Below are 13,911 nucleotides of genomic sequence, written 5' to 3'. Positions count from 1 at the left end.
TGTATTAATATGAGACAGATACTGGGTGTATTAATATGAGACAGATACTGTGTGTATTAATATGAGACAGATACTGTGTGTATTAATATGAGAGAGATACTGTGTGTATTAATATGAGACAGATACTGGGTGTATTAATATGGGAGAGATACTGTGTATTAATATGAGACAGATACTGGGTGTATTAATATGAGACAGATACTGGGTGTATTAATATGAGACAGATACTGGGTGTATTAATATGAGACAGATACAGTGTGTATTAATATGAGATAGATACTGTGTGTATTAATATGAGACAGATACTGGGTGTATTAATATGAGAGAGATACTGTGTGTATTAATATGAGACAGATACAGTGTGTATTAATATGAGACAGATACTGGGTGTATTAATATGGGAGAGATACTGTGTGTATTAATATGAGACAGATACTGGGTGTATTAATATGAGAGAGATACTGTGTGTATTAATATGAGACAGATACTGGGTGTATTAATATGGGAGAGATACTGTGTGTATTAATATGAGACAGATACTGTGTGTATTAATATGAGAGAGATACTGTGTGTATTAATATGAGACAGATACTGTGTGTATTAATATGAGACAGATACTGGGTGTATTAATATGGGAGAGATACTGTGTGTATTAATATGAGACAGATACTGGGTGTATTAATATGGGAGAGATACTGTGTGTATTAATATGAGACAGATACTGGGTGTATTAATATGAGAGAGATACTGGGTGTATTAATATGAGACATATACTGTGTGTATTAATATGAGAGAGATACTGTGTATATTAATATGAGAGAGATACTGTGTGTATTAATATGAGAGAGATACTGTGTGTATTAATATGAGACAGATACTGTGTGTATTAATATGAGACAGATACTGTGTGTATTAATATGAGACAGATACTGTGTGTATTAATATGAGACAGATACTGTGTGTATTAATATGAGAGAGATACTGTGTGTATTAATATGAGACAGATACTGTGTGTATTAATATGAGACAGATACTGTGTGTATTAATATGAGATAGATACTGTGTGTATTAATATGAGACAGATACTGTGTATTAATATGTGACAGATACTGTGTGTATTAATATGAGACAGATACTGTGTGTATTAATATGAGACAGATACTGTGTGTATTAATATGAGACAGATACTGTGTGTATTAATATGAGACAGATACTGTGTGTATTAATATGAGACAGATACTGGGTGTATTAATATGAGACAGATACTGGGTGTATTAATATGAGACAGATACTGGGTGTATTAATATGAGACAGATACTGGGTGTATTAATATGAGACAGATACTGTGTGTATTAATATGAGACAGATACTGTGTGTATTAATATGAGACAGATACTGTGTATTAATATGAGACAGATACTGTGTGTATTAATATGAGACAGATACTGTGTGTATTAATATGAGACAGATACTGTGTGTATTAATATGAGACAGATACTGTGTGTATTAATATGAGACAGATACTGTGTGTATTAATATGAGACAGATACTGTGTGTATTAATATGAGACAGATACTGGGTGTATTAATATGAGACAGATACTGTGGGTATTAATATGAGACAGATACAGTGTGTATTAATATGAGACAGATACTGGGTGTATTAATATGAGACAGATACTGTGTGTATTAATATGAGACAGATACTGTGTGTATTAATATGAGACAGATACTGTGTATTAATATGTGACAGATACTGCGTGTATTAATATGAGACAGATACTGCGTGTATTAATATGAGACAGATACTGTGTGTATTAATATGAGACAGATACTGTGTGTATTAATATGAGACAGATACTGTGTGTATTAATATGAGACAGATACTGTGTGTATTAATATGAGACAGATACTGGGTGTATTAATATGAGACAGATACTGTGTGTATTAATATGAGACAGATACTGTGTGTATTAATATGAGACAGATACTGTGTGTATTAATATGAGACAGATACTGTGGGTATTAATATGAGACAGATACTGTGTGTATTAATATGAGACAGATACTGTGTGTATTAATATGAGAGAGATACTGTGTGTATTAATATGAGAGAGATACTGTGTGTATTAATATGAGACAGATACTGTGTGTATTAATATGAGACAGATACTGGGTGTATTAATATGAGACAGATACTGTGTGTATTAATATGAGACAGATACTGTGTGTATTAATATGAGAGAGATACTGTGTGTATTAATATGAGACAGATACTGTGTGTATTAATTTGAGACAGATACTGGGTGTATTAATATGGGAGAGATACTGTGTGTATTAATATGAGAGAGATACTGTGTGTATTAATATGAGACAGATACTGGGTGTATTAATATGGGAGAGATACTGTGTATTAATATGAGACAGATACTGGGTGTATTAATATGAGACAGATACTGTGTGTATTAATATGAGACAGATACTGTGTGTATTAATATGAGAGAGATACTGTGTGTATTAATATGAGACAGATACTGGGTGTATTAATATGGGAGAGATACTGTGTATTAATATGAGACAGATACTGGGTGTATTAATATGAGACAGATACTGGGTGTATTAATATGAGACAGATACTGGGTGTATTAATATGAGACAGATACAGTGTGTATTAATATGAGATAGATACTGTGTGTATTAATATGAGACAGATACTGTGTGTATTAATATGAGAGAGATACTGTGTGTATTAATATGAGACAGATACAGTGTGTATTAATATGAGACAGATACTGGGTGTATTAATATGGGAGAGATACTGTGTGTATTAATATGAGACAGATACTGGGTGTATTAATATGAGAGAGATACTGTGTGTATTAATATGAGACAGATACTGGGTGTATTAATATGGGAGAGATACTGTGTGTATTAATATGAGACAGATACTGGGTGTATTAATATGAGAGAGATACTGTGTGTATTAATATGAGACAGATACTGTGTGTATTAATATGAGACAGATACTGGGTGTATTAATATGGGAGAGATACTGTGTGTATTAATATGAGACAGATACTGGGTGTATTAATATGGGAGAGATACTGTGTGTATTAATATGAGACAGATACTGGGTGTATTAATATGAGAGAGATACTGTGTGTATTAATATGAGACAGATACTGTGTGTATTAATATGAGACAGATACTGGGTGTATTAATATGGGAGAGATACTGGGTGTATTAATATGGGAGAGTAACAGCCTTGGATTCCTGCAGGACAGTCCCTGATTAGAGGAATTTGGGGAATTTCAGCATTTGAGAGTTTGACACAAAGTATCGAATTCATTAATTGCCGGCTTCCTGTCATTGCTGCCCCCAACGTGCCAGATAATTACTTCTATTCACTCCGTGCCAAGTATAGAAAAGGGCATTTTGCAAAATCTAACCTTGGGTACAAATTCTCGTGGCAGAAAGTCAGTGTGGGATGTATGTGTACAGACATGGCGGTGTTAACCCAATCACTGCCACGCTGCCCTGCAATGCGCCTCCTCTGGGACCCTGCTACATGCACCCACCACTCCCGGTCTAGCAGAGTACCCCTGCTTTCGTTTTAAGGGACGCTGGGGGTTACCGATGTCGATGTTGCTGTGATGCTGAAAATGAAGTGAGGGAATCGAAAAGGATGTTTTGAAGGTTTCTAACCAACGTTGTTTCCTCCTCTTGCAGTTTGATGGGGAAAACATGTACATGGGTATGAATGAAGCAAATCAGGACTTCCTCTCGACAAACCAGGTAAGTTCTGCTTCCTCCCCTACGGCGTAGTGGTTACAGGGGCATTGCACTCAACACTACAAGTTCATTCCCTCTGCATCACCGTAGACCCCTTCTTCCCTTCCCAGAATCCTCTGCTCGTTTCGCCCAGGGCCACCTAGTGGTTTCTCCCTCCCGAGTGAGGGCAGCGACATCACCAGCCTGGCGCCGACAGCTTCGCCGGGCTCCAGCCGCCATGTTGTTCGAGGTGGGAATGAGGGGCTGCTGTTCCAATGGAACAACATGGCGGATGCAATCCGGTGAAGCCGTTAACGCCAGGCTGGCGATGTCGCGGCCCTCACTTAGGAACGGAGAAGCTGGTAGACGGGGTGGGGGCGAGACGTGCAGAGGATTCTGGGAGAGGAAATCGCAGCAGTAGAGTTTCCCTGATACAGCACCGATTCGTAAAACTGGAATTGTCTGTAGATTTGGGGGGAGGGGGACTATTTTACACAATAAAATAGCACTGAATAAGTAAGGTAGTGGTATGAGCGTTATCTTTGAAGTGGGTGGATCCAGGTTCAATCCCAGCCTGATCTCTTATATAATGTTAGTGTCTATCCCCCTAAACATGTCCTGTTCTTTAGTGTTAAAATAACGACTTTCGGAATCTCTAGTATCTGAGGTTCCCATGGCAACCTTCAGACTGCACTGGCCTCTGGGGGAGTTCTCCATTTTAACCTCCCGGCCACTTTAATATTTCAAACCGGTATATCTCCGGGAACGAAGCCTCAGATGTTAAAAATTAATCACAGCATCGGAAAGGGCGAGCAGAGAACTCCAGAAAACAAAAATATGTACTTGTCTTATACCAGGGGTGGCCAACTCCAGTCCAGGCCGGGTATTAGGGGTATCCCTGCTTCAGCACAGGTAGCTCAATCACTGGCTCAGTAATTATGACTTTAAACCAGGGGTGTGCGCAAACTGGGGGGTGCGCCGGGGGGGGGGGGGGTAGATTTGTCTGGCGGGCGGTTGCAGAGGTCCCGCGCTCTTCCCCCCAGGCATTTAAATTAAATGCCGGGGGATCGCGTGAGGCCTCTGCAACAATAACAGTTATCCGGATTCAGACGCTGTTACGCGTCTCCATGGAATGGCGGTGTCATGTGATGTCACAGGGGTCAACTGATGCAGTGGGTCACGTGACCCCGACGCGTCATATGACGCAGCTGCAAGGTAGTAGGGGGGGCGCGAGCTCCGGAGCAGGCAGACAGGGGGGCGCAGCATGAAAAGTTTGCGCTCCCCTGCTCTAGACCATGGGTGGCCAACTCCAGTCCAAAAAGGCCACTAACAGGTCAGGTTTTAAGGATATCCCTGCTTCAGCACAGGTGGCTCAATCGGTGGCTGCAGTTGACCGAGCCAGTGATTGAGCCACCTGTGTTGATGCCGGATATCCTTAAAACGTGACCTGTTGGTGGCCTTTAAGGACTGGCGTTGGCAGTCACGAAAAGCCGGTGACCTGCAACAAATATAGCCAGCAATAAAACCATTATATATAAATAAATCATATTACCATCCTTGCGTCAGGCAAGAAGAGTCAGCACTCACATCCAGAAGATAAATAATATATAATAAGGCATGTGTAGACAGACAACCGATCCCGACGTTTCGGTTCCGGAACGGAACCTTTCTCAAGGGGGGTGCCTTGAGAAAGGTTCCGTTCCGGAACCGAAACGTCGGGATCGGTTGTCTGTCTACACATGCCTTATTATATATTTTTTATCTTCTGGATGTGAGTGCTGCCTCTTTTTGCCTGACGCAAGGATGGTAATATGATTTATTTATTCTTTATGGGACTAGCACCACCACTGTAGTTTATTATATAGAGTGCCAGCTGCTTGTTTTTGTTATATATATATATACACACACACATATATATATATATCAAATGGAAATATTACTGTATGCTCATTTGCATGTCTTAGACAGGTCTGCAACCCCGCCTTTCCCCATTATCACCCAGGACACAGCACTTCCACTGCAACAAGGGATTCTGGGAAATTTAAGCCTATTGTATAATTGTATTGTATGTCTTTATTTATATAGCGCCATTAATGTACATAGCGCTTCACAGTAGTAATACACGTGGTAATCAAATAAATAACAGATAATATAAATAACAGATCATGGGGATAAGTGCTTTAGACATAAAAGTAACATTAAGGAAGAGGAGTCCCTGCCCCGAGGAGCTTACAGTCTAATTGGTAGGTAGGGAGAACGTACAGAGACAGTAGGAGGGAGTTCTGGTAAGTGCGTCTGCAGGGGGCCAAGCTTTATGTATCATGTGTTCAGAATATCCACAGTGCTATTCATATGCTTCTTTAAGCAAGTGTGTCTTAAGGTGGGTCTTAAAGGTGGATAGAGAGGGTGCTAGTCGGGTACTGAGGGGAAGGGCATTCCAGAGGTGTGGGGCAGTCAGTGAAAAAGGTTTAAGGCGGGAGAGGGCTTTAGATACAAAGGGGGTAGAAAGAAGACATCATATAGGGAACCATGTTAATGGTTTTGAAGCAAAAGGTGGCACTGTGTGCTCATTTGCATGTCATTTCCCAGAATCCCTTGCTGCAGTGGAAGTGCTGTGTCCTGGGTGATAATGGTGAAAGGCGGGGTTGCAGACCTGTCTAAGGCCTCGGCCATGTTCCCTGCTTGCTGGCGGATGCGCGCTGACGTGCGCTTCCGCTCAGCACTGAGCCCCTACAGCCGCAATTAGAGCGGCTTTAGTAGGGGCTCACCTACGCTTCCGCAAGCGCGCGGAAGCGTAGGCCTTAAGGGAATTAAAAATTCCCCCGCTTGCCGGCGCGACAGGCCGGTCACGTGAGCGGTTCGCCCAATGAGGGCGAACCAGCTCCATGACGTCACTGGCCCGCCCCCAGCCAGTGACATGCCCGCCCCCTGACGGCGCGTGCGGTAAGCAACCGCAAGGCCAGGGAAAGCACCCGCTTTCCCTGAGCCTCAGCACGCCTCAGCGAGCAAGCAGGGAGCCTGGCCGAGGCCTAAGACATGCAAATGAGCATACAGTAATATTTCCATTTGATATATATATATATATAGTTATATATATAGTTATAGGTATCTGCTATTTGTCAACAACTCCAAAATGGCGTCCTCCCCCCCCCCGCCCCCATATTTAATGGCACCCATAAAACATGACCGCGAAATCCTGCTAGCTGCGTGTGAAACTCTGCATAACCCCGACACACGCATGTATACAGTTTGCTAATCCCAATCCCGCTGAATCAGGCGGACAGCTGCTTGTTCCTGAAACATACTAGGGCCGCGCTCAGGATGCCGGGCGCTCCGTGGGGGGAGACGGTTAAATGATAGGATTCCAGGCGTTTAAATGAATTCCCGGTGACGCCGGCCCGACTCACACGTGGAGCAGGGATCTCAGTCCGCAGCAGACGCCATCGCTAATCAAAGGTGACATCCCATCATTCAACAGCGACCCGGTGACCTCCCGCAGACGGGGAGGGAGTGGGGGGTGACCTCCCGCAGACGGGGAGGGAGTGGGGGGTGACCTCCCGCAGACGGGGAGGGAGTGGGGGGTGACCTCCCGCAGACGGGGAGGGAGTGGGGGGTGACCTCCCGCAGACGGGGAGGGAGTGGGGGGTGACCTCCCGCAGACGGGGAGGGAGTGGGGGGTGACCTCCCGCAGACGGGGAGGGAGTGGGGGGGTGACCTCCCGCAGACGGGGAGGGAGTGGGGGGGTGACCTCCCGCAGACGGGGAGGGAGTGGGGGGGTGACCTCCCGCAGACGGGGAGGGAGTGGGGGGTGACCTCCCGCAGACGGGGAGGGAGTGGGGGGTGACCTCCCGCAGACGGGGAGGGAGTGGGGGGGTGACCTCCCGCAGACGGGGAGGGAGTGGGGGGTGACCTCCCGCAGACGGGGAGGGAGTGGGGGGTGACCTCCCGCAGACGGGGAGGGAGTGGGGGATGCGGTTGCTGTCTAACTGGATTGTGTACGGACGCTTTCTATTGTCTCGGTGTTACAAAGGGGTAGCCTGTTATTAGGAGGGGCCGGGGGAACGTGGCTGGGACACGTGGTCGCAGGTGTTTTGCCGCCACTCAGGTCGCCGCGGGGACATCTCGCCTGGCGGCCTTTTCGACGCCAAGGTTAGCCCCTTACCCTAAAAACCCCTAATCTTAACCCCTTATACTAACACTAACCCTTACCCTAAAAACCTTAACCCCTACCCTAAAAACATTAACCCCTACCCTAAAAACATTAACCCCTACCCTAAATACATTAACCCCTACCCTAAAAACCTTAACCCTACCCTAAAAACATTAACCCCTACCCTAAAACCATTAACCCCTACCCTAAAAACCTTAACCCCTACCCTAAAAACCTTAACCCCTACCCTAAAAACATTAACCCCTACCCTAAAAACATTAACCCCTACCCTAAAAACATTAACCCCTACCCTAAATACATTAACCCCCTACCCTAAAAACCTTAACCCCCTACCCTAAAAACCTTAACTACCTACCCTAAATACATTAACTCCCTACCCTAAAAACCTTAACTCCCTACCCTAAAAACATTAACCCCTTACCCTAAATACATTAACCCCTACCCTAAAAACATTAACCCCTACCCTAAAAACCTTAACCCCCTACCCTAAAAACATTAACCCCTTACCCTAAATACATTAACCCCTACCCTAAAAACCTTAACCCCTACCCTAAAAATCTTAACCCCCTACCCTAAAAACCTTAACCCCTACCCTAAAAACCTTAACCCCCTACCCTAAAAACCTTATCCTCCTACCCCAAAAACCTTAACCCCTTACCCTAACACACCTACCCTCTCCGCTAACTTACCTTATTGGTGAAACGGATGACGGCTGAGTGGCGAGGGATCCCTCCGCGGCAAAATGCCAGCGGCGGGCGAGATGACCGCGGCCAAGCGTCCCATTCTGAAGGATGAACCCCTGCATTGGGGACTGTGGTGCTACTCTCGGATTTGGGCCATTGGGGTTTTCTGATGACCGGGGGGGACCCGGTTCATCGGTGTAGTCCCGCCAAGGACCAACAAGAACTGACGGCAGCAACGTGTGAAGGTGCAGGCTCGTCACGTCCCCCACTTGGGTGGGAGGTAGGAGCCTCGGGTGGGAAGTAGGTGCCTCGGGTAGGAGCCTCTTGTGGGAGGTAAGAGCCTCGGTGGGAGGTAAGAGCCTCTTGTGGGAGGTAAGAGCCTCTTGTGGGAGGTAAGAGCCTCTTGTGGGAGGTAGGAGCCTCGGGTGGGAGGTAAGAGCCTCTTGTGGGAGGTAGGAGCCTCGGGTGGGAGGTAGGAGCCTCTTGTGGGAGGTAGGAGCCTCGGGTGGGAGGTAAGAGCCTCTTGTGGGAGGTAGGAGCCTCGGGTGGGAGGTAGGAGCCTCTTGTGGGAGGTAGGAGCCTCGGGTGGGAAGTAGGAGCCTCGGGTGGGAGGTAGGAGCCTCTTGTGGGAGGTAGGAGCCTCGGGTGGGAGGTAGGAGCCTCGGGTGGGAGGTAGGAGCCTCGGGTGGGAGGTAGGAGCCTCTTGTGGGAGGTAGGAGCCTCGGGTGGGAGGTAGGAGCCTCGGGTGGGAGGTAGGAGCCTCGGGTGGGAGGTAGGAGCCTCTTGTGGGAGGTAAGAGCCTCGGTGGGAGGTAAGAGCCTCTTGTGGGAGGTAAGAGCCTCGGTGGGAGGTAAGAGCCTCTTGTGGGAGGTAGGAGCCTCGGGTGGGAGGTAGGAGCCTCGGGGGGGGGGGCAGATAGGAGCCTCGGGGGGAGATAGGAGCCTGGGGGAGTGGGGGGAGGGGGGGTGAATCGCGTTCATTTCATCTCCGGTGATCCCCCGGGTTTCCGAGACTCTTACCGGGAAAGGTTAGCGCCGGTATGTCCCAGTTATTTAAATCCCTCCTGCCACGCGGGCCGAGAGGAAGCCCTGATAGAGAGCTTCGCGGCTTCCTGTTGGCCTGCGTATGTCGGCTGCCATTTTCTTTGCCCGGAAGGGGACTGTACTGGCGCTACTTTTATAGGTATCTCGGGAACCAAGGGGTCCCCGGAACTGAAATTACCGATGTTCAGACCCGTGGTTCCCCAGCTTCCTATACATGTAAGAAAAGGGACGGAGCACCCTCTCCTATACTGCGCATTCTCTGCTATACTGCGCATTCTCTGCTATACTGCGCATTCTCTGCTATACTGCGCAGACTGCAATACTGCATACTCTCTGCTATACAGCGCACTCTCTCCTATACTGCACACCCTCTCCTATACTGCGCATTCTCTGCTATACTGCGCATTCTCTGCTATACTGCGCATTCTCTGCTATACTGCGCATTCTCTGCTATACTGCACATCTCTACTATACTGCGCAGACTGCAATACTGCATACTCTCTTCTATACTGCGCACCCTCTCCTATACTGCACATTCTCTGCTATACTGCGCACCCTCTCCTATACTGCACATTCTCTGCTATACTGCACATTCTCTGCTATACTGCGCATTCTCTGCTATACTGCACATTCACTGCTATACTGCAACTCTACTATACTGCGCAGACTCTGCAATACTGCATACTCTCTGCTATACAGCGCACTCTCTCCTATACTGCACACCCTCTCCTATACTGCGCATTCTCTGCTATACTGCACATTCTCTGCTATACTGCGACTCTACTATACTGCGCAGACTGCAATACTGCATACTCTCTGCTATACAGCGCACTCTCTCCTATACTGCACACCCTCTCCTATACTGCGCATTCTCTGCTATACTGCGCATTCTCTGCTATACTGCGACTCTACTATACTGCGCAGACTCTGCAATACTGCATACTCTTGCTATACAGCGCACTCTCTCCTATACTGCACACCCTCTCCTATACTGCGCACCCTCTCCTATACTACGCACTCTGCTATACTGCACATCTCTGCTATACTGCACATCTCTCCTATACTGCGCATCCTGTTATACTGCGCACTTTGCTATACTGCGCCCTCTCTGCTATACTGCGCCACCTCTGCTATACTGCGCCACCTCTGCTATACTGCGCGTCCTCTGCTATACTGCGACCATCTCTGCTATACTGCGCATCCTCTGCTATACTGCGCGCCTCTGCTATACTGCACGCCTCTGCTATACTGCGCGCCTCTGCTATACTGCAGACTCTGCTATACTGCACATACTCTGCTATACTGCGCGTACTCTGCTATACTGCGCATCCTGTTATACTGCGCACTTTGCTATACTGCACTTCCTCTGCTATACTGCACGTACTCTGCTATACTGCACATCCTGTTATACTGCGCACTTTGCTATACTGCGCCTTCTCTGCTATACTGCGCTGCCTCTGCTATACTGCGCTGCCTATGCTATACTGCGCATCCTCTACTATACTGAGCATCCTCTGCTATACTGCGCATCCTCTGCTATACTGCGCATCCTCTGCTATACTGCGCATCCTCTGCTATACTGCGCATCCTCTGCTATACTGCGTATCCTCTGCTATACTGCGCGTCTCTGCTATACTGCGCGTCTCTGCTATACTGCGCACTCTGCTATACTGCGCGCACTCTGCTATACTGCGCGTCCTCTGCTATACTGCTCCCTCCTCTGCTATACTGTGCCCCCTCTGCTTTACTGCTCCCCCTCTGCTATACTGCTCCCCCTCTGCTATACTGCTCCCCCTCTGCTATACTGCTCCTCCTCTGCTATACTGCTCCCCCTCTGCTATACTGCTCCCTCTCTGCTATACTGTGCCCCCTCTGCTATACTGTGCCCCCTCTGCTATGCTGTGCCTCCTCTGCTATACTGCGCACCTCTGCTACACTGTGCCCCTCTGCTATACTGCGCCCCCTCTGCTATACTGCACCCCCTCTGTTATACTGCGCCCCCCCTGCTATACTGCGCACCCTTTGCTATACTGCGCCCTCTCTGCTATACTGCGCACTCTCTGCTATACTGTGACTTTCAACTATACTACATAACCTCTGCTATACTGCACGGCCACTGCTATAGTGCACGGGCTCTGCTACACTACAAATCTCTGCTATACTGTGCACTCTCTTCTAGTCTTTAATCTCAGCAGTCTAGCGCCCCCTTATGCTATGACAAGGACATCTGCAGAGTCCTGAGAGGGAATAACAACTATATTCATATTACTGTACCCCAAAAACTTCCCCCCCCCACCCGCAGGACACCACACACACACACACACACACACACACACACACACACACACACACACACACACACACACACACACACACACACTCACACTCACACTCACACTCACAGTCACACACACACAGTCACACACTCACAGTCACACACACACACTTGCACACTTGCACACTTGCACACACACACACACACACACACACACAATGCAGCCTTGTTTACAACAGACAAATGCGCTTCCTTCCAACAATTCTCTGCGAGTTTGAATGACAGGAAACACGGCTTTCTCTCCGCGAACAATAAAGACATCGCCGAGCGTCTATAGAAATGCGCCCGGAAAGAAATCACCGTCGTTAACCCCTTCCCTGCCGGAGCATGCTGAGGCCTGCGAATCCCTAACGCTGGCATATTTAAAAATGGCGGTAACCTAACTAAGCGTGAGTGCGTCAGGATGCAAAGCAAGGGATCCCCGGGAGATGCAGGGCGCCATTTTGTTAGCCCTGGGGACGCCACCTGATTCCCTTTCCGACAAAACGGGATCCCGGGTGGTCAAATAATCGCAGTTCAGCGCCAGGAATCCCTGGTTTAGGACGTTTGTTCGTGGCCGATTTGCCGTGAACAAATTGCCTCCGGGGTTTAGCTGCTACTCACCTCGCCGCCGGGACATCTCGCCGTCGCCCGCTTCACTGCCGAGTAGAGACGGGCGACACTGTCTAAATCAGTTTCCCGGAATTTCCCGTCCTTTCCATTCAAAATCCGTTCCTGCGCCCCTTACCCTAAACCCCTTACCCTAAGCCCCCTACCCTAAGCCCCCTACCCTAGGCCCCTTTCTCTAAACCCCTTACCCTAAGCCCCCTACCCTAAGCCCCCTACCCTAGGCCCCTTTCTCTAAACCCCTTACCCTAAGCCCCCTACCCTAGGCCCCTTTCTCTAAACCCCTTACCCTAATTCCCTACCCCAAAAACCTATACCACTTACCCTAATTCCCTACCCCAAAAACCTATACCTCTTACCCTGATTCCATACCCCAAAAACCTATACCCCTTACCCTAATTCCCGACCCCAAAAACCCATACCCCTTACCCTAAATCCCTACCCCAAAAACCTATACCCCTTACCCTAAATCCCTACCCCAAAAACCTATACCCCTTACCCTAAATCCCTACCCCAAAAACCTATACCCCTTACCCTAAATCCCTACCCCAAAAACCTATACCCCTTACCCTAAATCCCTCCCCCAAAAACCTATACCCCTTACCCTAAATCCCTACCCCAAAAACCTATGCCCCTTACCCTAAATCCCTACCCCAAAAACCTATACCTCTTACCCTAATTCACTACCCCAGAAACCTAACCCCCTTACCCTAATTCCCTACCCCAAAAACCTTTACCCCTTACCCTAAATCCCGTGTCCAATTCCGATTCAAATAAGCATATAACATCCAAATCAATCGTCTTTTCCGCCCGTCCAAAATTGGACGCGAATGAATTAGACTAAGTCCCCGCTGGCGCTGAGCGCGCTCATGCTTGGAGAGCGCTCCAAGCATGAGCGCCGGGTGTCCTGCTTGTACGCGCGCGCGAGGGAGGGAGGGGGGCATTGCGAGTAGTTGAGCGTGCGGGTAAGTATAGATTTTTTGTTTACCTAAGCGCAGATCGCGGCTGAGCGTGTGCGCACGAGCGCCGCGCGCACTGCGTGAGCGGGGACTTACATATATCTATATATGTAAGTCTCCTCCGCAAGCATCGCGCGCTCAGCCGCGATCAGCGCTAGCGGGGACTTAGCCTTAGGGCGCACCTTAATTATCTCACAACCACGAAGCTGCATAATTGTCAGCGAGCGGAAATATCGCGGCGTTATTTAAACCAGACCGAAGTTAGCCGCCAACGCCCAACTCGCCGTTTCGGGCAGACTGCAGGTTTACGGCGCACGAGTGTCCAGTGTTGGCGTTAAACGGGA

The 13,911-nt window shown here is 47.8% G+C and overlaps 1 protein-coding gene across 1 annotated transcript in view; it reads left to right on the top strand.

The window, feature by feature from the left end:
* Positions 1-3,682: 3,682 nt before the first annotated feature.
* TOX2 (TOX high mobility group box family member 2) overlaps positions 3,683-13,911 on the top strand; it is an 84,860-nt gene continuing 74,631 nt past the window's right edge. The window contains exon 1 of the mRNA XM_075571922.1: positions 3,683-3,794. Within this exon, the coding sequence (XP_075428037.1) occupies positions 3,744-3,794 (51 nt within the window). The 5' untranslated portion in view covers positions 3,683-3,743. The remainder of the gene's footprint in view (positions 3,795-13,911) is intronic.

The sequence above is a fragment of the Ascaphus truei genome, chromosome 15 (assembly GCF_040206685.1).
Source record: "Ascaphus truei isolate aAscTru1 chromosome 15, aAscTru1.hap1, whole genome shotgun sequence".
In the NCBI taxonomy this organism is placed as follows: Eukaryota; Metazoa; Chordata; class Amphibia; order Anura; family Ascaphidae; genus Ascaphus; species Ascaphus truei.
The sequence above is the reverse complement of the archived record's forward strand: the minus strand, read 5'-3'. Positions and strand labels throughout refer to the sequence as shown.